Raw genomic sequence first — 24,797 nt, forward strand, 5'->3', positions numbered from 1 at the left:
AAAAAATTTAGAAAGGGGCTGGAGCTGGAGCCATCATTTTTAAAAATTATTTTTCAATATAAAATGAATGAGCTGGAATAGACCCAATGTCTTGCTCTGTGGAACCTTGCAAAAGTGAAGAAACGTTGAGGACTGTTTAGGGCAGCTGGCTGGTGTCAAAGCTGCCAGGATGCTAACAACTGCAGGCTGAGTCTCTTACTTTGTGTGTGTGTATATATATATAAAGGAGCCTTTTATGTTATGGCATTTTTTTCTTGCTGCTGTATTCACATATCCCACTGCAAATCATCTTTCATTTTTCCTTCTGTTGACCTGGATATTATTTCTTTTCAGAAACAGGAAAAAAACCGAACATCTGTGTCTCCTTCCAATATGCTACACATCTGCGCGTTTTGCGGCGGGTCTTCAAAGTTCAGTTAGCAACCCACGGACGCCATTCATCTTCTTGTTAAAATGTCTACTGCTGTAGCCAATGCTCATGCCCTTGAGGGTTTTCCTCTTTTTTTCCATTATTGTATATAAAGAACATTGTGACTTTTAATGTTAGCATTTTTGCTTTCAACAGCAATTAGCAGTCTCTTGGTTTGCTGTTTGGTAAAGCATCGGTTAATGAGGTCATCTAGTTTAAAATCCCAGCTACTGGAAAATAACAAGGAGGAGGTCAAATCTATCATTTCATGTTATATTTTCTGCTCTCTTTTCAGTTCTCTAAGGAAAAGAAATCTCTGTTATCCACAGTAAGTCATTACGACCCGTTACTGGCCCTCTGTTTTACTAACGCCTCAAGATACAGTTAGGTTCTCTCTTGCTGAAGTACTGAACCAGGATAGTCCATCTATAAACAAACAAACAAAAAACAACTTTGAGCATCTGAGGATGAGGAATTGGTTTCACGTTGGTTGTGTTGTCTTTCCTCTGACAGTTCTGAGTGCACATCTAGCGAGGGGTTGTCTCTATGGTGGAAGGGGTCCCCGGGGTGGTCGACCTCGGGGTGGCTGCTGGTGGTGTGTCCATCGGGCTCCCGGCCCCACTGTTAGGCGTGACGGAGGAGCTGACAGCAGGCGTATCCCCCTGCTGCTGGGCTTGCAGGGTCTGTCCACAGATGTGGTGGTGCTTCTCCCAGTCTTTGTGCTGGCAAAACGAGCCACAGTATCGGGCTGTGTTACAGCCGCTGCAGGTTTCACTCGCTTTACGGCCACAATTCCAGCAACTCTATTGGAGAAGGCAGAAGAAAGTGAAATTCCAAATTATTACATTGACCAGGCTAAAGTCTAAGGAAATATGCTAGGCAGCACTACCCCCTTATTTTTCAGAACTATGAGAATGAAAAATCCAGGTGTGTATGTGTACACACACTAAACACCCTGAAGATGCAGGTTTTGGTGTAACTGCCCAGATTTTTTGCCAAAAACTATTATGACTTCTAGACAAACTGGATGAGGGTCTTTTCCATTTTTACTATAAAACCCCTTCCCTTTAGGTTTAGTTATCTTCACATCTAAATTCTCTGTTCACCCATATTAACAACTGCGACATCTAAATTTTCTCCTTTCTAATACGACTACCACCATGGAAAGACTCAAAGATAGCACTCCTGGCAGAAGCTTCTTCCTTCAAGACACTAACACAAAGGGACTATGAGGATGTTCTATTAGATTCAAAGGAATATAATGGACTAGATAGAGGATTCTAACCTCTGCTCTACCACAGACCAGAAAAAGTAGGGCATGTGTTTAGCTCTTCCCACTGCAATCAGTTATTCACTGTACCTGACAACCAAATGGTAGGAAAGTCTCGAAACAATCCCCTTTACTTCAGCTCCCTAGAGATTGGATCCTCGGTTTGTTTTTTCTCTGATATATTTTAAGCACCCACAACAGTGCCTGATATATATATATATAGTAGGTGCTCAATAAATATTTGTGAAGTTTTAGGACCCTAGCAAGCCTACTGCCAATCTCCACTGGTGCTTTCCAAGAAGTGAGAAAAGCAGAAATGAGGCTGCCTCTGAGATAAAACACATTGTGAATCTGGGGACAGACATACTAGAGATGGAAGAACCCCTAAGTGGGACAGATCCTGGGGAATGAGGGAGTGTCAGGGAGGAGACTAACAATGACAGTGCCCTAAGGACCCTTCCAGGAGAAGGGGGAACCTCAGGAAGCCAACTTGAAACGTTTGTGCTTCCTTTGGCAAGACCATCCCCAATGTGAAATGTTATAGCAAGTGATCTTATTAGCTTTTGACATTAATCCTTTTATCCTGTATCTGCCTTGGTTTTATTTTCTTGCAAAACAAACTTCCGACTGTAATCTGGTAACCCCAACCAGCTGATAGTATGTAGCTGTGTCGCAGTTAAAATACCTTTTTTAAAGCCCTGATATATATGGATATTAAAAATCTCCCCACTATGTTCCCTGCAATTATTTTGCTTTCAGCATGTTGGCTGTGTGGCTTAAGGTGGGCTCATAAGCCTATTAAAAATGCCCCAGTGGAATGTCAGCCCATCACCCTGGTCTGTGTACAGCTTCACCACTGTGCAAAATATGCAAAGCAATTTTTAGCACTCATTCTAATTTGGCTAAAAACTAAAGGAGCTCCTAGAGTCTTTCAAGTGCTGGAAGCCTAAAAACTCAAGAACTACAGCTTAAAACTTTTAGAAAGAACTCAGCCCTATGTTCATATTTCTTTACCATTTAGAAATTATGGCCCATGAAGGGAAAAAAAAATTAAAACTTTAAGATCACAAACACTGGCCAATGGAAGGTGTTTTAAGTGAACATAGCTGAAGAAATCTAGAAGCTTGATTTATATGTTAATATCATAAATAAAAATGGAATTAAAATTAATAGTACCAGAACAAAGCAATTTTATTTTCCTACTTCCCTTTAATTTAGCCAGGAAAATGTCCCAAAAAATATGTACCTCTGATCAGAGGCTTCATTACCAAAATTAGAAGCCCTTCTTTCTCAAAATTAATTCAATCTTATTGCAAGGACAATGGTTCCACAAAGGCCTGAACAAACATGGGCCTGGCCCACCCTCCAGAGCAGCGAGGTATGACACTCATCACTCAGGAAAGTTGACTTGCTTGAGCTTTAGGCATTTAGAATAATGCCAGCTGGATCCTGGAACAAACTCAGAAATAAGTGAAGTTCCTAAATAACATCAGAAAATCCCAATTAGAGAACACAGACCCAGATCCAAAACAATATTTTAAGGAAATTAAACATCTAATCTGAGTTAAGTGGCTTCTTTAGGAAATACCCTGGTGTGAGTCCTATCCGCTTTCTGGCAGAGGCACATCTTGGCAGACACAAGGCAGTAACTGCCCAGTTCTCAACGGCTCCTTCAGATTGAAATCAGATGTAGGCAACCTTCTCAATTTAAGTTGATTAAACACACAGACTAAACCAGGTAATTACAAATGCATGTGTTGGGGAATGGAAAGAGGAGACAGAATGGGGACTTCTTTATTTTTTAAAGTGTTTTCAAAGATGGGAACAATTTTACAAATAAAAAAGTGGAATTGTGCCAAATATAGAAACAGATGTTTTGGATTATGAAACTGCTGGGAATGGAGCCTTTTTGCCTAGCATTTCTGGATTCTGACCCAGGATTCAAGGGCTCTGGCTAGTTTTACCTCCAGTCCCACTCAGAAGTTGTTCAATCCCATTCATTTACCACCCACCACTGAGACAAAAACAACCTTTGACTTTAGGAAGGTGCAACAAAGAGCAATTCAAATGAGCCGGTGGGAAAAAACCTGCATATTTTTATTGCTGTTGACATTGCATTGCCATGAATGTATAGGGAACTTAGCTCAAGTGTTCAACCAATGGAAACCCCCAAAGTGCATATTCCTCTTTAAAAACTCATTAGAAGACAGACACAGCAATTTCTATTAATTTCTCCTGGGTGGCTCTACCAAATTTCCTGTTAACTAATCCATACCTGTAAGACTGATGCCTGACCACTGGCACTTGGCCTCTCAACCATCACTTCTGGGAACTGTGCAATGTGCAGAATCTTATGAGTACTCTAATTTTAACCATTTTAAGTTTCTAAGCTTTCTGCCATACACAAAGGTGGAAACTGCAAATTGTGTATGATACCCAGGGGTGTAGCTGTAGGGCAGGGATTAAGGTGGTCAATGGCTTAATCTAATTTTATATTTTTCAATTTGTGCTTTTCATATTCAGGTTAGTATTACCTGATAGTTGCTTATTTCTTTCATTCATTCATTCATTCATTTTTCATATAACTGAGCTTCCCTTTCAGTCCTCTAAGCAATGATGCTGGTGACTGAATTACCAAAATAGTACAGAAGTCTCGAGAATACCATTTCATAGCAAATTTCATTCCCAAAGCCCATGGCACTTTATAGTCTCCCTTTATTTGTGATAATATTATTCCCTTTTCAGCATAAGGAATGTTTTCCTCCCTATTATGGGAATCAGCAATTGGCCAAAATTAGGCTAGCACTCAGATGAAAAATAGGAGGCAGACGCAACCCTCCCTTTTCTAAATGTACTGGTACTACATAGGGAAATGGAAATGATGAGTTGAAGCTTTGGGTGCCAAAGCTGCATGTCAAAGATTGTTGATACTTGTTTCATATCAGCAATTCTTTTTTGTCCCTAAGAACAAAATTATTTCCTTCATCTTGTTATTTTAGATAGAGAGAGAATGGTCTTTCTGTCCTACCAGCAAAATAATATCCTTTCTGGTTCTTACTGTTGGAAATTCCTTTTACCAGAAACAAAACATTTTCTCCTAAAAAGCTTCTCCAGGTCTCACACACCTATAATTCTCCAGAAAAACCTTTGCACGCAAGTGATGTTCAATGAATAAAGTAGAATGATTATAATTAAAATTCTCAAAATGTAAATAACTTTTATAGTAAATGATTTGCCTAGATATGAAATTACATAGGTAAGGTTTGATTCACTCAGGTCTTTGCACTGCAAACCAAATACTCTTTCCAAAATGCCACGCTTTGCCAATTTCAGATCTTTCTTATAGCCTGTTTTGGCAGGAATAAGGTTAGGAGGGCACTTCAACCCTGAAAGTAGACAGAGGTTGAACCAGGAAGTTGGAACACCAAAGACAAGGTATCATGGTGTGTAATGGAAATGGCTTCCAATTTTGAGTGGCTCCAGTCACCCTTTCTTGGTTTTTCACTTCCAACTATATCACTTAGTGGATTCAGAACTACAGGCAAGTTACTTAACCTCGTAGAGTGACAGTACCTATAAAGTAGGAATCATACGATAGGGTTATTCAGGATTATGTCAGTGCTAACTAAAGTGTCCTGATGTTCGGTGGGTCCTGAATAAATGGCAGGAACTAACACCACCTCCTCCTCTTGACACTGGCTGAAAGCAAATGAGACTACATACCATCTCTGCATGGCACAACCTTTACAATTAGAAAGCTCGTGGCCTTGTGCCTCCCTTGATAGGCATTGACAGCTACACAGACGGAACATGAGCTTACTTCCACTTATACGTCATTAGTGGCCAGTTACTTTTTCTCCTTCCTTGCTGCCCTCAGACCTTCTGATTTACCACTACTGACCTTTTCCCCCTTCCTCCTTTTTAAAAAAAACTTCCCTTATTGAAAGTCCCTCTAACTTTGGTTTCAAGATAATAAAATTCTGTTGCTTATACTATAACCTCTTCCTCTTCTAGTTTTTCATTTTCCCCTAAATACTTGGCAAGGAGGGAAGTTGGCATAAAGAAAAGAAATATCCTTTCCTTCCTACACTCTACCTTGGCAGTCATGGTCTTAAACCATTAGCTGTACAAAAATGACTCTCAAACCTTCCTCCAGCCTTCATTTCTTTCCTGAGCTGCTGTCTCTTGTTTTCAATTGCCTGTTCTGTAGCGCCACCAGGATGCTCCTCTGTCACCCAAGTCAGTAATCCCTAAACCTTACTCTGGTGTGGTCCTTTTCAGTCACTGGCAACGCTCAGGCCAACGACTTTGTCATCTCATTGGAAACTCCCCTGAAACCTCTCAGTGCCAAACCCTACAGACCCTGCTTCCGCCATGGTCTCCCTTCCTTTCCAATCTCACGGTTACTATTCCTTCCCTGCCCTTCCTGTTAGAATAGCTTCTTAATTGTTTTTTATTTTTTCTCTCTTACATACTCACACTGCTCTTTATAAGGCGACTTGTTTATAAAAGACTTCTACTCATCTTATTTGTACCTCTCAACCACCTTGCAAAGTGAGTTATAAACATTATCCCAGTTTTATAGATGAGAAAAACCAAAGTTCCAAGAGGTGAACCACTCCATATCATTCCAGACCATCCAATACACCATGAACATCTATGGATTCAGACAGCTGGTCTTTTAATAAATGAAACAAATAAGCAAAAATCTTAGGTAACATAGAATCAGCTCATACTGTGAGAGCTCCAAATTCTTCTGGGGATCGACAGGTCTGATCAGATTGTGAGGTTTTAATGGGAGCCATGCTGGGAGACTGTGTGTAGTAACTGTGTGGTGACTACCTCCTACTGAGTCCACTTAGTCCATCCCCAGAGTCTGGGCTGCACTGCACAGGATCCACTGGGGATGGCTCTATTAATTCTAGAGGGGGTAATGAAGATGAACCTGTGAGAGTGACCTGTTCACACTATTAGGGCTCAGCAGGTTCTGGAAACAAAGTTTAAAGGTTCAGTCAGTGTTTCTGCTTAAGTGCCACAAAACCACCCAATATAAGCGTGTGCACTTCTGCATCTATCTAGGAATAATGAATAAAGACTGTTTCAATCACGGGGAAAATATCACTTTAGTGGCTTAAACTCGAAACTAACTATTGGAACAGCACAACTATTTGCTCTCTGTTCGAGGCTCAATTCCAGCCATGTGCTTTGATCCCCTAAGCCAGAACAAGTTACAGATCTCAAAGAAAAGCTGTGGCAGGTTCCTTTTGAAATAGTCCAAATCTAACAATATTCACTGGAAAAAAAGACTCTATATGTTTACAGATAGGAACCAGAAATGAATATAGAAAAAATTTAAATGGTTGAAGATGGCCAGATTCACTGAATTTCCTTTCTTTTGATTTATGCTAATGCTAGCATTACATTCTTGATGAAATATGTAATACACGTTAAAAGAGAAAGTACAGAAAATGTCATTTGCTTGTGTCTGCCTAAGCAGTCCAGTGTCATTCTAACGGTTAGTAATAATGATTATTAGTCTATAAACCAAAGTGAAATTAGAGAACTGGATGGGAACACCCTGAAGGAGTCGAGTGTACTGCCGTGTAGCTACTAAAGAAGTGGCCCGAGAGGCAGGCACCTAGGCTGAGGATCACCATGCACTCTCCTGGTTTTCACATTAGACAGCATAAACTATTTAGGCCTTTGTGCTCTATCTGCCCTTTCCAATCTACAGAGGAAATCTGTCTGTCTAGCTGAATTAAATAATTGATTTGAACTTCTTAAAATGTTTTAACTTTTGTTGTTTATGCACAAAAAAAAAAAATGAAGAAAGGTTACCTTTCACAAAAAAACCACTGGGCAGATCAAAGCCAGTAAGTTTTTAAAGGTTTAATGCTTAAGGAAGATCACCTGATGTGTACACCCCAAACTCTGCATGTCTACTGAAAAACCACAACTCTCTCCCTTCCTTGTCAGCTGGCCAATCATCAAATCCTGCCCTTTTTTTTTTTTTTTTTTTTTTTTTGCAGTACGCAGTCCTCTCACTGTTGTGGCCTCTCCCGTTGTGGAGCACAGGCTCCGGACGCGCAGGCTCAGCGGCCATGGCTCACGGGCCCAGCCGCTCCGCGGCATGTGAGATCCTTCCGGACCGGAGCACAAAGCTGTGTCCCCTGCATCGGCAGGCCGACTCCCAACCACTGTGCCACCAGCGAAGCCCAAATCCTGCCCATTTTATCTCATGGGTTCAATTTTCTCCACCCTCAGCACCACTGCCAACCATCTTCATCCAACCATCTTCCTCCTCATCTGTATCCTGAAACAGATCGGTCCCTCCTTTTCATTTCCTCTCATCTCTCTCCACACTGCAGCCTGAGTGATCCTTCCAAAACACTCACCAGCCACATAGTCATCTTGTTTTCAAAGCCTAGCAAAGCTTGCCTTCCCATCTTCCCTGCACGAAGGCACTGATGTGCACATGGACCAAAAAAGCAGTGATGAGGCAATGTGGGGGTGGGGTGGGAGGTGGGTGGAAGGTGGCTGCTGAACAGCTCCTGATTATCCTTAAGTATCAGATGAAACAAAATTTTTTCCCAGAAGCCTTTGCACTAAACTCTACTAAGACTCATAATTTAGTGATCTGACTCTTCTAATGAATTATAGTGAACAAGAAGGTAGGAACCACTGTATCTTCAGTGCCTAGCACTGTCCCCGACACAGAATAATTTGCTATTGACAGAATAAATAAATAAATGGATATAATTTAGAGTAATATGTATCAAATAACAAACTGCCCTGGGCAGGTTGCAAACCTGATTTTTTAAAAAATGTCCATAGGGTACAGTTTTAAAATCTGTATCCAAAAATGACCTTCATGATGCTTATTTCATTGTTCTGGAACAATGTAAGGACTGACAGCATGCTGAGAGCTCCAGCGTGGATCCTGCCAACCCCTAGCTGCATGACTAGCCATGTGAGCTTCCTCACCTGCAACATGATAAAATGATTACATCTCAAGGTTCTAGCCACCGTGTGAGATGAGAAAACCAAAGCTTTTAGAGGTTTAGTGGTTTTCTTGAAATCACAGAATTATAATAGATGGAGCCAGGAATTAAATGTGGCTCTCTGGCTCCCAAACCTTTCCTCCTAGCATAGTCTACTTTAAAACCCTTGAGAAATGTCACCGAAGACAAGGGTAGTGCTATTAAAGATCAGTTTTTCAAGATACCCAAAAAGAAAGAAAGAAAACAGTTACTTTAGAAGATCACTCATAGCTAGGTTATTTCATCCTATCTACTATTTCTAGTTACTGCTTGATACACCATATTTTTATAATGCTCAATACCAGTGTCAAGCTCATATATTTTTCTGGCTAAATATTAGAAATAAAGGTACACAGCTTATAGATACTAAAGAAATACAGCATTATTAGCCAAATATAAAGACTTAATTCTCAATTTCTCCAAGATATTTATCTTTAGAATTTAGTGACCTATAAAATACTCTTAACATGCATAACAGCCCTAAAACGTTCATATGAAAGTGATAATGTTTTAATGATGGCAACAACTGTGCCTCACAGTATTACTAACTTGAATAGAGCAGGACAAATTCTGTCCAAAAGATGCTAATAAAATTTGTGTTTTCTTTCAAAAAACACAAAACAAAGTCTTTAAATATCTTAGCCATAAGATGCCAGTAAAATTGAATTTATGTCTAGTTTAATTCAACAATGGAAAAGTCTGCAGTTAAAGGGCAGATACACTTTCCTTTGTCCCTCTTTTCCCGAGAAACTTTCAAATGTTGAAAATCAATTGCTTTTGTCCCCTTGTTATTCATCTGCTACACATTAAATAGAAACTCTGGGTATCGAATAATTCCCACAGGGTCTTTCATCTACAGACAAGCCTGGTACAAATTAAATTCTTACTCTCCTTCACAAATTGTAGATATGTGTTTTAGTGGACCGTTGATTTATCAGCTTATGCTGTTGCTAGTTCAGCATGGTGTGACTAGCTAACTGTAGTCCTTATCTAAGGGTCCTTTGGGTTGGGGATTGTGGTGCTGTGTTAATGCAGAGCATTACCATGTTGCTCTGACTTTAGTCTCTGTTGAAAGGCATTCTGTTAGACACTGTGTTTTAGTTACTTCCCAGATCCTTCCGCCATTTAGGCTACGTGTTTATGTGTTTTAAATATACTGTAATAACACTAAATAATATTACCTCTGGCAGTGATGTTATGGTATAAAATGACTATCATAATGGTTATTACAAATAATGTGCAAAAACAGACTGTGCAGAAGATCTCTTAGAAATGTTTAATTGATGCAAGCGTTGGTTTAGCATTGGACTTCAGAACCAATAGTTAAGGAAGTGACTTTGATCCCTGGCCTGCAATATGTCTTCACACTACACAGCTTACACAGGGTCTCTCTCCTAAATCCCAGCTGTTAGAAGGAAACCACACACATATGCTAACACACACATACACACAACAGAATTCTGAATCTAAATAGTGCTAGGAAGTTCTAAGAATTTCACTTTAATCTGTTACCCACCAAATATATTAAAAACCTTTTTTGGCAGTTGTTCTTTTAGGCCTTTAATAAAAACAAAATTTGATCAGCTCTTGGTCAACTCCACAAGTGCCAAGCCTCTCCGAATTACTCCAATTCCCCCCACCAAAGATTTGTTTGTCTCAACTCCAATATCCGCCTTTACTTGTGATCTCCTGAAATCGAAAAGGTCCGCCCTCATTAACGGAAGCATCTCCCCAGGGAGTCTTCCATCGGCACCTCACCTCGCTCGAATCTTCCTGCTGGTTGATGACAGCGAGAGCATCCTCCGCCGCCTGCCGCTTGGCCTCTGCCACCGTGCGCTCCATCTTGGCGCGCTCCGAGGTGATCATATCGTGCGCCTTCCGCTCGGCCTCGGACACGGCCTTCTGCAGCTCGGTCATCGCCTGCCGCTTCACCTCGTTGACCGCCTCCTCTGCGTGCCAGGCGGGCCAGACCGGACAAGAGAACAGCTCTCTGTTAGCGCGGGACCTGGGCTACGATCGCTGTTACACAGAATGCTAGACAACACTAATGACTTTCATCCCAATTACTGGGCAGTTCTTCCGGCTGTCTAAAGAACCACATTTTGGAAATTCATTTTAAGAGAGCAAAGGGTGAGATTTTTTCCTTTAATTTACACTCCTGGGAATATCTTTTAAACTACTGTAGCATCACTACAACTTTTCTACCAAACTAGTACCCCAGAAAGGACTCTGAGACCAGACTAAGTAGACAAAAGGCGAACATAACCGCAAGAAACCTGCTTGGATAATTCAGACACAAGAAGAAGGTGTTTTGCCACAATGCAATAGGTTAATATGAACACAGGGAGTACAGGGGTAAAGCTTTCAGGGAAAGAAAGGAAAGGAACAGATTTTACACAGACACATATGTAAATGCAAAGTTATTTTGCTAGTAAAAGATACAACACACAATAATGAAATTAATTTAATGCAGCCCTTTTAAAGAAAACTGAAGATGAAACATACAGAAGATCCAGCTTTTCTTTTTCTTGTCATTTCCTGAGTAATGTGGACATATGACTCTATAGACTAAATGGTAGGGATTTTAAAAAAAATCATTTTCTCATTTCCAGACTTTCAGCTGTTGTCCATCTACTGAATCAAATATAAACAGTCTTGCATAACCAACTGTTGCACTAGACAAATATAATTGAATCATACTGCAGGCCAAAACAATCAGGCCTGACTACAAACCTGCAAGGTGTCAAATTAGCTCTTTATTTTTGGCTGTGGAAAGGGTGCAAAGATTTGACTAATGTACAACATAAGATTGACAACTAAAACAAGTAATTTCCATTTTAAAAAATTAACTGTTCTAATTAACAAGGGAAAATATCCTCCCCCTGAATTAGTTTATCTAATTTTCATCTTTATTCAAAGCAAAATGACAATGATTAATTGAAAATTTAATAAGCAGTAATTATTAACTTGGCAAACCTACTACCAATTAACACTCTATTAAAACTAATTATGACATGTTTCATTCAAGTGTTTGCACTTAATTGTTTCACTCACTTGAAAAGCACCTTAATTAAATGTTCTATTTAATTAAAAACATAGATTCCTAATAAAAATGTTTTACTGTAGATAAAAAATGTTAAGAGATGCAAATACTCCTACAGTTCCTTAAATTTCTATAGTTATATTTCACACATCCATAGTTCATGACTTGAGGATCATGAAGAGCCCTCCACTAATAATTAACCATGGTGACTTTTGTAGCCTCCACCATTTTCCCAGAATTATTTCTGAAGTTTGTTTATTCATTTGTAATTACTGTCTGCTAGATTTTATAAACTAAATTACAGGGAAAGATCCAGACTGGAAATATTAACTAAAATATGTTAAGCCTTTGTTGGTTGCTTTAAGATATGTATTTAAAATCTGAAAACAGAGCACACTGCAGAGGTGGCAGCACCTTCTTCACCAGGAGGTGAAAAGATGCCTTTATTATCCTATCATAAATGACTTGGGGCACCAGGGAAGCACTGCCCTTCTAACTATACAGTCAGGGTCTAATTTGGTTTGAATATTCAAGGTGAATTAAAATTCTAAGTGCTAATACAGGACAATAATTTTTGCTTACGATCAAAGCTGTAGCTTGACTAATTGTATATGCAAATCAGGCAATTTATATTTAAATTATGCATTCCTATTCTAATCCCACAGGCACATACAGATCAGCAAAGAGAATTGGTAGGACATGTGCAAGGTGCTTGAATATTTATTACCAACTGCAAACATTCACTGATTGTTTGAAAAAGAAATATACTGAAGAAAACAGTTGCAATTTAAAAACTATATTTATGGTAGACTTTTCCCAATTTTATAAAGACCTTTAAACTTCAGAGTGTGTTTTGTTATCTTTGCGGTTGCTTTAAAAAATACTACTTTTAGGGGAAAACTGATATGGCCTTCGACATTTGTTAGGACTCCAAATATTTAATATGTATATCATTATATTATATTGTATTATTGGGATTACATGCAAACTTTGAATACGGTCTGTAGGTTAAATAATTGTGTTGTATGAATGTTAATATCCTGATTGTGGTAACTGTACTTGTTCTTAGGAAATGTCCTTGTTCTTAGGAAATACACACTAAAATGTTTACGGTAAAGGGACATCATGTCTGCAACTTACTCTGAAGTACTGAGGTGAAAAATATAATGCACAACAGAAAAAGAGGGAAGGAAAGAGGAAGAGAGAAACAAAAGACATCAAAGCAAATATGGTGAAACAGGGAAAATTGGGAGAAAGGTATATGGGATTTGTTTTTACTATTTTTTGCAACTTTTTCTGCAAGTTCGAAATCATTTCAAAATAAAATGGTGCAAAATATTACATGATGTACTTTCAAGCACAGGATATACTTTTTGCAATTATAATTTTCTCTGAAAAGAAGATGCATGGGCTATAGTACATTGAATTTTAGAGCTCTGCCCCTTTGATATCTTTCAAATGCTTTAAACTTGATTTTATTTACTTATCTTTTGTCACAAAGGTAGTGTATAATAGTTTCATTGCAAAGACACACTTTATAGGTTTTTTCCTAGGGAAAAAAAATTGCCCACAGCCAATTTTAGACTTTTGCGGGGGAAAAAGCTTTCAAATTTTAACAGGCTGAGTGTAGATGTCCTGTTGTGCCTTTGGTGTTCTCCTCATGTTGGAATGCCTTGACACTTCGAACACTAGAAATGCTTTCTAAGAAGTCTATAAAGATAAATATTATAAGCAGTTACTTGAGACTTCCAGGTGAAACTGTCACCTATACTTTAGAGATTCAATATACTCCTTAAAATTTAGCATCTATCCATAGAAAACAATTCCCAAACTGTTTTTATGCAGCAGATTAGGGATATCACTATCCCTAAGATAGTGATAAGAATACAAATTTAATGGACACTACTTCCAAGTCAGATTTTAGACTGAAGACCTAATGTAGATGGATAGGCACATATTAAAAATATTTGAAACATGGTTTGATAAGGTTTAACCCTTCTTAGAGAATGCATGGACACCACATAAACAAGGATTGCTCTTTCCCTCCTCTCAGAGTCCCCATGATGCAAAGTACACCCAGAACTGGTTTCGGAAACCCACAGAACAGACAGTGAGGAAAAATAATAGTGGACTCAATAGATTACAACATGTCAAGTTAAAAAAAAAAAAAAAAACTGATTAAGTGGAAAGTACATAATGAAGTTTTGAATCTGCTTCCAAATGCTTACCACTTATGGTAGGATTTCCTTTGTGCATAGCTATTCAAGTTGACTTTTCAACAAAGGTGGTATATTCAGAAAAATCTGCTCTCACTTCACAGCAGTCAAACAAAGGCTTGAGTAGATAATAGCACAGAAGGAATTTGGATTGCACAAGACTTCACTGTCAATTTTTCTTTATGAACTATCAAGATTTAACTTAAATACACATAAATAGGGAAATGCAGAGATTCTATCCCTCAACATAAAAAGTCATCCTTGTGCTATCCAAAATGGCAACTCTTTGTACCTATTATTGGAATAAATTGAACTGACAGCTTAAAATTGGGGAAGAAAAATGGTCAGAAGAAAGATGTAGCAATTCCTTCTCCAGGTAGGTGGCACCCAGCACATTTTAACATCTTATGAGTATCCCATGACTATTATCCTGGTAGAAAATCTTCTTAGAGGCGATGCTCTAAATCTGGTAAGACTATACAGATTATACACACACACACACACACACACACACACACACACACACACACACATAAACCTTAACCTTTAGGCTGTGCAAGAGATCTTTCTCTGGTTCTTAATCTACACTGCTATACTATCAGATTTTGAAACTCCTTGTCACACTTACAAAAAGAGTTATTTCTTAGAAAATTCAAAAAACAACCACAAAACTCGAACAAGAGCCAAGGGACCAGAGTCACCAAGTTGCACAGAACTATAGACATAGCTGTGTCAAATCAAAACCCAAATAGAAATCTTCTGTGGGAAAAAAAAAAACCTTTCCTCCTTGATTGGGGTTCTCAGCCCTATACCCGTCTGATCGTCTGCAGAAACAGCATTTTCCAGTTTCTCAACTCAGACAAACTATTTTAGCGGTTGAAGTTATAGTAGCTCAAAGCCACATTATGTATTTGCAATGTCATTTTTAACTCTTGAAACAGGTTTGTGCTTTATCTCCTGAGTTGATTTCTTTTTAAAAATAAGGTTTTGGCTCAACTTTTATAGTGCTGGTGTTCTACCAAGATTCTGCCAGATCTGAACTTCTTTAAGCCCAATAAGTCAATGAGTCATCAGAAACTTAAATCTACTTCAAAATGCAGAACAATATCCCTTAATGAAAATCAGATAGTATACATGGAAAGGAAAAATAGAAATTTAGCAACTTTGTCATTTAACTTAATTTAGTTCTGGTCATTGAATGTTAATTAGCACAAAAGATCAACTTTAAAAACTGGTTGTAACCATAAAATTTCTGAGTGCCTCAGCAAGTGAACTAGGTTTGCTGTGATACATTTAAAAAGAATTCAGGAGATATATGTCAATTATACCCCAATTAAAAAAAAATTAGAAGAGAAGGCTGAAGTAAAACACCAGACTTTGTTTTCATGGAGGAAAAATTGCATGCAATCTGAGACCTCAGGCTTCCAGCCTGAAACCATTATAGCCCCTGAAAAATGGGGTTTATAACAGAAGCATCACCAGACTCTCATTACAGTAGCACTAGCAGATGCTACTAAAATAAAAACTATTTCATGTTCTAATCAGGCCTGGTTTAAGAATATTCATCAGGATTTTTAAATTTTGTGTGTGGGGGTTTGTTTTGTTGTTGTTAGCAGTAAAGTCCCTTCTTGTCATTCTTCACGTCACTTCATTAACAACTGCACACAGCTGCCAGAACACTAAATTCGTGTTTTTAAACAATTCTTACCAGCTTTCTTCCAGATCTCCTCTGGCACATATCCAGAAGCAGGCCTGTGAAGGAATTCCCGATGTGCATCTATGAAAAGGATAAAAATTGGTGGAGAGAGGAGGAAAGCGCCATAAGCACTGTTATGTCATTACACAGGGTAGAAGCAAGCAATGCCCACTATCTCGGCTTCTCTACAAAAACATAGTTTTATAAGGCTGGGCATCTCACTTCTAAAAAATAAACAAAAATAGCAAGACCAGTCATCAGAGCACAAGGAAAACAGGTCATTGGTCTAAATGCCTTGTATGCTCAAAGCCAAAACAACTCTAAATATTTCATTATACAATATGATGTTTGGGAACACTGTTCCCAACACTCCTTAAGTATGGGAATTTCTATGGGTATATTTTATTTTATTAAAGAAAATAAACTGTATCTGGTAATTTTCTTTTTTTTTCAAAGTCAAATTGGTAGTTAGAAAGTCAAATGTTAGGGTAACATAATTTTCACACAGCTCTGATTCTACCACCTTTTAATAAATAGTGAGCCTGACTCCATGGCTAACTGGCTCTAACAATTACTTTAAAAAATCTTGATGAGCATTAAAAATTCTCATAAAAATTAGATCATATGGATTTGACATGGATGGAAGCAAGAAAGAATCATTAGAATGGATTCACAGATAGCCAGTTGACCAAATATAACTAGTACATGACATGATTTCCAGAAAAAAAAAAAAAAAAATGAAGTTCTACTTTAAGTGAAATGCTGTGCTTTTATGCTGACCAAATTTTAAAAGTTTGAGAAAACGGATCATAATAAAGCTGATGTAGGAATGCTCACCTCCAAAATAACATCTTCATGAAAATGACATGAAACCTTTTATATATGTTTTTATATATGCTTGAAAGTAAAGTGTACAGTCTTTCAGAGAGAAAATATGCACTAAACTTCTTCCATACTGGATTTTCAAATGAAAGTCTATGTATTTAGAAGTTTGAGGGGAAGAAAAAAAAATCATTTTAACTTTTATAAATATAGCAATCTTTCAACCCATGATAAATTTCAAATAATTGAAGTTTTCTCTACATGTATAAAAAATGTTAAGTAGCAGACTTTTTAAAGAATACTCTATCTAATGTATGGTGAAGATCAAAAGAAATTCAGTCCAGTTTTCTATATTTTATGGAGCTACAGAATGAGAAAAGCACAATCAATTTAGCTAAGTATATCATTTTATATTTGAATGCCTTAGACACATTTGAATATTTTGAATCCTTCGAGGGTACATAGATTATCAGTTGGCCAGAACATAAAATTTCCACAACTATTCTGAATTAGCAAAACCTTATTATAGCTTAGTGAAGGGCATATGGAAACTCTCTGTACTATCTCTGCAATGTTTCCTTAAGTCTAAAATTATTCCAAATATAAAAAGTTTATTTTTAAAAGTTTACGTTATAATTTTATGACTACTTGATAATCAAATGGACTGGAAATACCCATGCATTCTCATGTACACATTCATTTCTATACAGTAAATGATGAAAAGCAAAATGTCTTTAAGTAATTTTCATTTGCTAAAGAGCTTGATAAAACCGTTTGATGCATATACGACTTCCAAGAAATATCACGTGCCTAATTAGATTTGTCAAAATTACCTTTCACATCATTATAAAGTGCAGTCAAGTTCAAGTTCACATTTAGCCACATGACACAGTGAAACAGAGATTTACTTAAGACAACTTTTAGATATTTATTTTTAGGAGAAAAGACTTTGGCTTAAGAATAATTTACTGGATAAGAATAGATTTGTAAAGTCTGAAGACAAACAAAAAAATGCTTTCTCCACAGTAGCAAAAAAAAAAAAAAAAAAGAAAACAAACATTTTTCCATTTATTGGGTTAAGGAAAGAGTTATAACTTTATAAAAATTATTTTTAATGGACTATTATTATTATAGGGAACAGGAAAAGTGACGTTAAGTTAACCAAATACTAATTACCAGCCCTAGGCAGCACAGGCAGAAGAGTTAGTTCTAAAGCCCAGAGAAGGTGAATCTTGGCTTTGCCACCTGCTCTCCCTGTGACACTGGGCAAGTTAGTTTCTCCATGTCTCATCACCACATCTGTAAAGTGGGGACAATACTACAACATTTGAGATTGCTGCTGTGAGGACTCAGCGAGGTACTTCCTACTACATGCTTGGCATGGCACATCCTAAACTCTGATTAGATGTTAGTGCTACTCCCATCATTATTATTTAGCAGGTTGCCCAGTAAGAATGGATATACAGTCATCCTTTGGTATCTGAAGGGGACCAAGATCCAAGGATGTTCAAGTCCCTTCTATAAAATGGCATAGTGAATAGTGCTGCTCTGAACATAGAGGTCCATGTATCTTTTTGAATTGCAGTTTTATCCAGATACATACCCAGGAGTGAAACAGAAACAGACTCACAGACATAGAGAATAGACTTGTGGTGGCCAAGGGAGAGGTTGGGTGGGGGAGGGATGAATTGGGAGCTTGGGGTTAGCAGATGCAGACTATTATATATAGAATGGATAAACAACAAGGTCCTACTGTATAGCACAGGGAACTATATTCAATAACCTGTGATAAACCATAATGGAAAAGAATTTTTAAAAGAATGTATATATATGTATAACTGAATCACTGTGCTGTACCACAGAAATTAACAACACTGTAAATCAACTACACTTTAATTAACAAAAAAAAGCATGGTATTTGCTTTGGATGCTAATTTGTTTGCTACACACATCCTTTCCTATACTTTAAATCATATCTAGATTACTTATAATTTATAACACAATGTAAATGCTATGTAAATAGCTGCCAGCACATGGCAAATTCAAGTTTTGCTTTTTGGAACTTTCTGGATTTTTTTTTTCCCAAATACTTTTGATGTGTGCTAGGTTGAATCCATGGATGTGGAACCTGCGGATACGGAGGGCCAACTGTATACTTATTTCCTTATTTAAAAAAACTAAGGTGAAAAGAGCACCATAAAGTTTCTTTTTTCACCCAGCACTGACATCCAAAGGGCACAAAACTTCAGACAAAACAAAACCATTGAAGAGGTTTGGATTAAGTAATACACACCAGTAAATTTTTACTCCCTCAGTACATGTCACTTGGGGAGAGAAGTTATGTCTATAGTTAGCAATTCACTGTCTGAACCCTTGATGGGAAGTCCTCAAACTTCTTAGATGATACTATTATAAATTTTATTCAAACTTCATGAATAGCCCCCAAATTTGCTCAAAGAGAGATAACGTACTGGAGTCAACTGTGCACCCACCTTCCCGTGTGCTATACAGTCGGTATAGATCGTGAGGATCCAGATGCCATACGGGAAAGTTGTGCTGTATTTCACCTTCTTGGCTACATTTCCCTAGAATTCTCAATGATACATTGTCTTATTCGCATAGAGTCAAACTCCACCTAACCTAGAACCCTGATAGAAGTACCAACTACAATCAAGCAAAAGTTTTCTTAATCCTTTCCTACTTTATAAAAGAAAGTGGGTTTTTTTTTCCTCAAAATGCTGCAGAATATAAAGGCAAATAAAATTTTTATATAATATACACCTATTTACATATATATATATATATATATATATACACACACATATTTTACAATATCCCCTCCAGTTCTAAGTTACTGTGTCCTAGCTAAGCATCAGATGTACCAACAGGAAGAATGAAGTGATGACAGTAGAGGTACTTAGTGCTCAGAAACTATTTTGATTCACTGACAAATACTACTTTAATAGCTACAGAAACTGAATGACTAATTTAATATTTTCTCTTCTGATTAAGTAGCAGCAATAACGGAGTCCACATATGCAAAATTGAGTTTAAAAAACCAAAACAGGGCTACCCTGGTGGCACAGTGGTTGAGCGTCCACCTGCCGATGCAGGGGACATGGGTTCGTGCCCCGGTCCGGGAAGATCCCACATGCCGTGGAGCGGCTGGGCCCGTGAGCCATGGCCCCTGAGCCTGCGTGTCCGGAGCCTGTGCATTATTGGTGAATCTAGACAAACTTATGCAAAACATTCTAAGGCTCAGATTCTGAAGAAGCTAATTTTTAACCATTAAATCTTGACCACCTATAAAATGTAAGTTGCTGTAAAATAGATGGTTGTTCTAAAATGCAGTGGTGAAACAAAAACAGAAGAGTCTGTATGAGATGGTTTAAAATGTGAAATGTATACGTATGTAACTATTGAAAGACGGAAAAATTATAGAAAAGATTTTATAAATTAAGTTTAGCTTACTCTGGGATGCAAACTGCTTGGGGATGAAAGAAGAGGAGGAGGGGAGCCCCCAGAAGATACATCTATGAAATGAGACCAAGTCGAAGAGGGGGAAATGTTTTAAGAAATGTGAAAAGACAGAAAAAGCACTCTATGATGTATGGAAGAGATGGAAGATGCACTACACTTACGACAGATGGAGACCATTGGATACTAGATACAGCAAGGGCCGCCATCAATATACATGAAGGGATGAGCTGATGGCCTTTGGAGAATCAATGTGACCTCATATGACCCAGGACAGCAATGCTCAAAGCTTGGCAGCACCTATGTTATGGCCTTCATCCTGTAGTGGGCAGAATGAGGCTGTGATCATGATAATATCTATTACAAAAACCATCAAAAGAAAGGAAGGGTTAAATGAGTTCATCTTTAGAAATGTTACTTATTTTTGTTTTAAAGGATAATAAATCCAGAAATCTCAACTTTATGTTCAGAAGCCCAACCCAACCTAGAAGCCAAGAACTACATTAGGATTTTCATCTTTAACAATAAAAATACCTAATGCTGTAGGAGGCAACCATCTCTTCTTGTTTTTCAAAGATGGACATATTTAACTAGTAGTCACGTCTTTTTTAACCCAATATACTAAATATAGTAGACTCTTTAAAATACAGTAGGCACTTTACATTAGGAGCTCAGATGCATTGTCTTGAAATGAATTTCATGATGTAATTTAAAAGGAATCAATACAAGTACATAAAATCTAAACTTTTATATGCAGATATACTCTGAATAACTTGTTTGTGGTTTTTATAATCTGAGAGTATAGAAGTAGAAAAATATATTCCTTTGGATGGGAGTAAACTATTTTTCTATAGCCCTGTATTATGAATTAGTGTCCCAAAGGTATAACAGATTTACTGTATTTAAGATGGAATTCCCCTTTTCTTGTTTCTGTGCCTATTATATAAATTAGCCACCTAAACATTACTGCTTGGAAATACCTTTGGAATGAAAAAATATCTAAGAATCTACTATAATTTCATAAACTTGTGTGCCAAGCAATAACACTAATTTTATGTACGGCTCGCTACTCTCTAAACTGTGAGATTGCATGTTAGAAATCATAATAATAGCTATTACTTATAGCACATCTACTATGTGTCAGGCACTGTCCCACATGCTGTATAACTATTAACTCATTTAATACAGAAACACCTATGAAATATGTATTGTTACCATCCCCACTTAACAGATGAAGAAACTGAGGCAGAGAGTTACTTGCCAAAGGTCACAAAACTAGTAAGAAGAACCAGGGATTCAGATCCAGACATATGCTCAAACCCTGTGCCTTTAACTTTCATGCTAGATTTCCTGAGCATTGAGACAGTTAATGAGAAACTCTATAATTCAATCATGTGACAGTGATAAAACTTGTCAGCCAAAGGAATTTTAAAATATTAATTTCTGTACCAATTACTTGAGGCAGGAGGTGGTATTAATTCAACAAACTTATGAAACTCTAAGCCTTCTGTGAATGATCAAGTTGATGTATCATTTCATTTAAAACAAAAACCTCTTTCTGAGGTTTAAAAAATAGTTTTTAAATTGTTTAAAAAAATTAAAAATTGTTAAAAAAATAGTTTTCTAATTTTCTTAAGACTTGGATATTTGGAGTTTTTTCCTGGAAAGCAAGTGAGTTATAATAATAATACAAATAATTAAAATCTATTATTTCAAGGAAAAGTGTATTATTTCAAAAGTCCTTTAAGATAACAACCTGTTTTTGACTTAAAGAGTAGAAATAACATTATGGACTTAGTGTGTACTCAGCTTTAAAACTGTTTAAGAGGCTACTCATTTAAAATAGTCTTTACTTAATATCTGGGGTGAACTCCCCAAATTCAATTAGTAATAGATTAATTATGTTATCTTACCAATCCCTCAAACTGACTTAATACTATGGATATATTTCAAAACCGAGAATGGGAATGAGTTTAACAAACACAACACAACAGTTATGGAAGTTACATTTTTCTCTGTACAGTCACCAAATACAATTTAAAATGCTAAAAATGAGTGTATGACTAAATGTTGTCATTGTTTCTAAGATAGGAATGTGACTAGGGCAATGTTTTGAACCAAAGATATCTTCTATAACATTATTCTGAAGGTCTCATTTGAGACCAGACAGCAGCTTAAGAATTAAGAGAATCCAGCTAAAGGAAACACATGCAGAATAATCATAGGATATGGAGCTCTTAGGCATATCCATATGCCTATATCCATAAATCCATATCCATAAATTTATCAGTCAATATCCTTAATCCTTTAATTACACACACTAATACATTCGACTCCAAAGCCTAAGAGAAAACCTCAGAAAGCACTTCATGTAAATGATTGTGCCCCATGATTACAAACTACCTGCCTTATTTATAGCCATAGCCCAGCTCACAAGATGGATGGAACTCGAAGACTTCAGGAATCTACTGGCAAAAGACACCAGTGAAATATAACTGTTGGATGCTAAAACTTGCATATTGTGTGGCTCTTGACAGGTTCTCCCTATGGCTGTGGTAAGTTTCTTTAAAACGCAATCTAGGGTTCTGTGTCCCTAAAGAATAGGACTGTTTTAACAGAGTCCCAACAAAGAAATGAACTACTTGTAGTCTTTGAAAAATACAATCTATAAAAGCTTAAAACCAAAGCGATCTCTCTTTTACCAAAAATATGAATTCATTAAGCATCATTAAAAGTAATGTAATTTGTGTACTCTTAAGGAGTTTTTAAAACCAAGTTTATTCTTTTGATTACATAACAGGGAAACTAAACCTAGCTTCCTGGAGAACGATGAACACTTGCATCACTAGAATGCGTGACTATAGGTGATTATATGATAACGGTCCTATGTTCAGTGTGCTGAATATAACTCACATAGGTCTGAAATCCTATCCATTTCTGAATTTTTTCTTTTACAATAGACAGCAGATAATATTAATCCTGTCAGTGCAGAGGACTGAATTGAGCGGCCTGCTGGTATGACCACTAGCTATCTCCTTGCCTATCTCTTCCACTAGCTTAAAAGTTCCTCAAAGGAAGGAATTAAGAGTATTTTTCCTTTATTACAGTGCCTAGCATGATGCCTGACACACAGTAAGCCAGGTTCAACAAATAAGCACTGACTCGATGAATTTGTTCAATAGAGCCAGCTAAAATGGATATTTTTACTCCCAAAGTTTTGTTTAATTTAAGGCTCTCAATTTTTGCCTAGATTGGATGATTACAAATATTCTCTTTATTATTATTATTATTAGCCAATTTTGTTTCACAATACAGAAGTAAAAAGCAAGATGCTTATTCTATTCTAAACAGTTTGGTTTAATTTGGTTCAAATTAAACTTAAACCTATTTTCACTGCTTGCCTTAACATAAGCTAACAACACTTTTCTCTTTAAAATATCCTTTAGAATAATGTTTGTTGGGTAAATTAAATGACCTGGAATCTTCCCTTATTTAATACTTATTATGGCAATAGACATTCAGGGATTAGCAGGAATCGACGAACCTAAGTGCAAAGGAAACTTTAATGACTAAGAATCATTTTAATAAAAAAGATAATGTGATCAATAGCCAGATAATATACTTCAAGTTTTAAATATTTGATAATCAGCCATGGATGATAATGAGGCCAAAGTCACGAGCTTAATCTGCACACAGGTAATTAGTTTTGTTTTTACAGCATGGACTGTACCCTAACCTAAGCTAGGTAGCAGGTGTGGGGCTAAACACATAAGAAAAATGAGATGAGAGAACAGGGGCCAACACAAATCCATCTCCATTAAGTTGACTCAGACTGTATATACAAGTAGTGGCCAGCGACGTAAATGACAGTAGCTTATTATTAATTTAGGAAAAAGTCCACAGGCCACTCAAAAATTATTTCAGGTTCAAATTTTCTTTCCATATACTTGGGATTACATTCTATTTATAACCCCAACAATTCCCAAATCTCAATACTAAATACGGCTACATGTACACATTCAATTTCTAAAGCATTGCTGTATTAATAGTCCTGTAAGTTACTAGAATTAATAAAATCACAGTTAAGCAATCTAAGTTAAGGTCATGGAAGAGCTAAATCTATATCACTAATTTTCAAGTGGCAGTGGGCAAACTATAGAGCCCTTAGGTCTCTTCCTGGAAGCGTTTTGAGATAAATTACTCTCAAACACTAGGGTGCAGCAGAATTCCCCGGAGAGCTTGCTAGAAGCTCCAAGCCCACTCCCAGAGATTTTGTCTTTGCAGGTTGGAGACAGGGTCCAAAGAGCTATTTTATGAAGGAGCACGCATTTTAGTGATTCATGTGAAATTCTGGTATAGCTTTGAAGCTTTGTCATAAGCCCAAAACATTAACCTAGAAAAGGAGTTTAATTTTTATAACTGCCTCTTTCTATGCCAATCTGCCTAACAGACAAGACATATTTGAGGATATAAAGTGTTTATTGTTCTACAATTCCCTGTATAGCCTTTATTTTTGAAAAGACGAGTTAAAAATAAAATCGGCATTAATAGCATAAGAAGTATCTGTTCAATACGTCCATCTGAAGGAAAGATACCTAACGCCACTGGGTCTGGATTGACAGGACTCTGCTGCCTGGAGTGGCTGCTGCTACCGCTGCCGCCCTTTTTTAAGTCCTCAGCATCGCTGTACCGCCGGATCCAGTAATTCAATTCCTCCCGGTCCGCTTCCTGACATCGCCTTAGTACAGTGAGAGATCGCCTTGTTTTTTCTACCATGTCCATTATGCAGTTTAACAGCTATGGAAGAAATGGGCAGGGGGAGGA

General features: G+C 37.3%; 1 protein-coding gene across 2 annotated transcripts in view; it reads right to left on the reverse strand.

Moving 5' to 3' along the window:
- Window positions 1-499: 499 nt before the first annotated feature.
- RUNX1T1 (RUNX1 partner transcriptional co-repressor 1) overlaps window positions 500-24,797 on the reverse strand; it is a 134,962-nt gene continuing 110,664 nt past the window's right edge. For both annotated transcript variants that reach the window (XM_032610341.1, XM_032610340.1), the window contains 4 exons: window positions 24,569-24,770; window positions 15,687-15,755; window positions 10,478-10,668; window positions 500-1,212 (listed from right to left, as the gene is read on the reverse strand). In XM_032610341.1, the coding sequence (XP_032466232.1) occupies window positions 937-1,212; window positions 10,478-10,668; window positions 15,687-15,755; window positions 24,569-24,770 (738 nt within the window). In that variant the 3' untranslated portion in view covers window positions 500-936. The remainder of the gene's footprint in view (window positions 1,213-10,477; window positions 10,669-15,686; window positions 15,756-24,568; window positions 24,771-24,797) is intronic.

This window comes from Phocoena sinus, chromosome 17 (genome assembly GCF_008692025.1).
Source record: "Phocoena sinus isolate mPhoSin1 chromosome 17, mPhoSin1.pri, whole genome shotgun sequence".
In the NCBI taxonomy this organism is placed as follows: Eukaryota; Metazoa; Chordata; class Mammalia; order Artiodactyla; family Phocoenidae; genus Phocoena; species Phocoena sinus.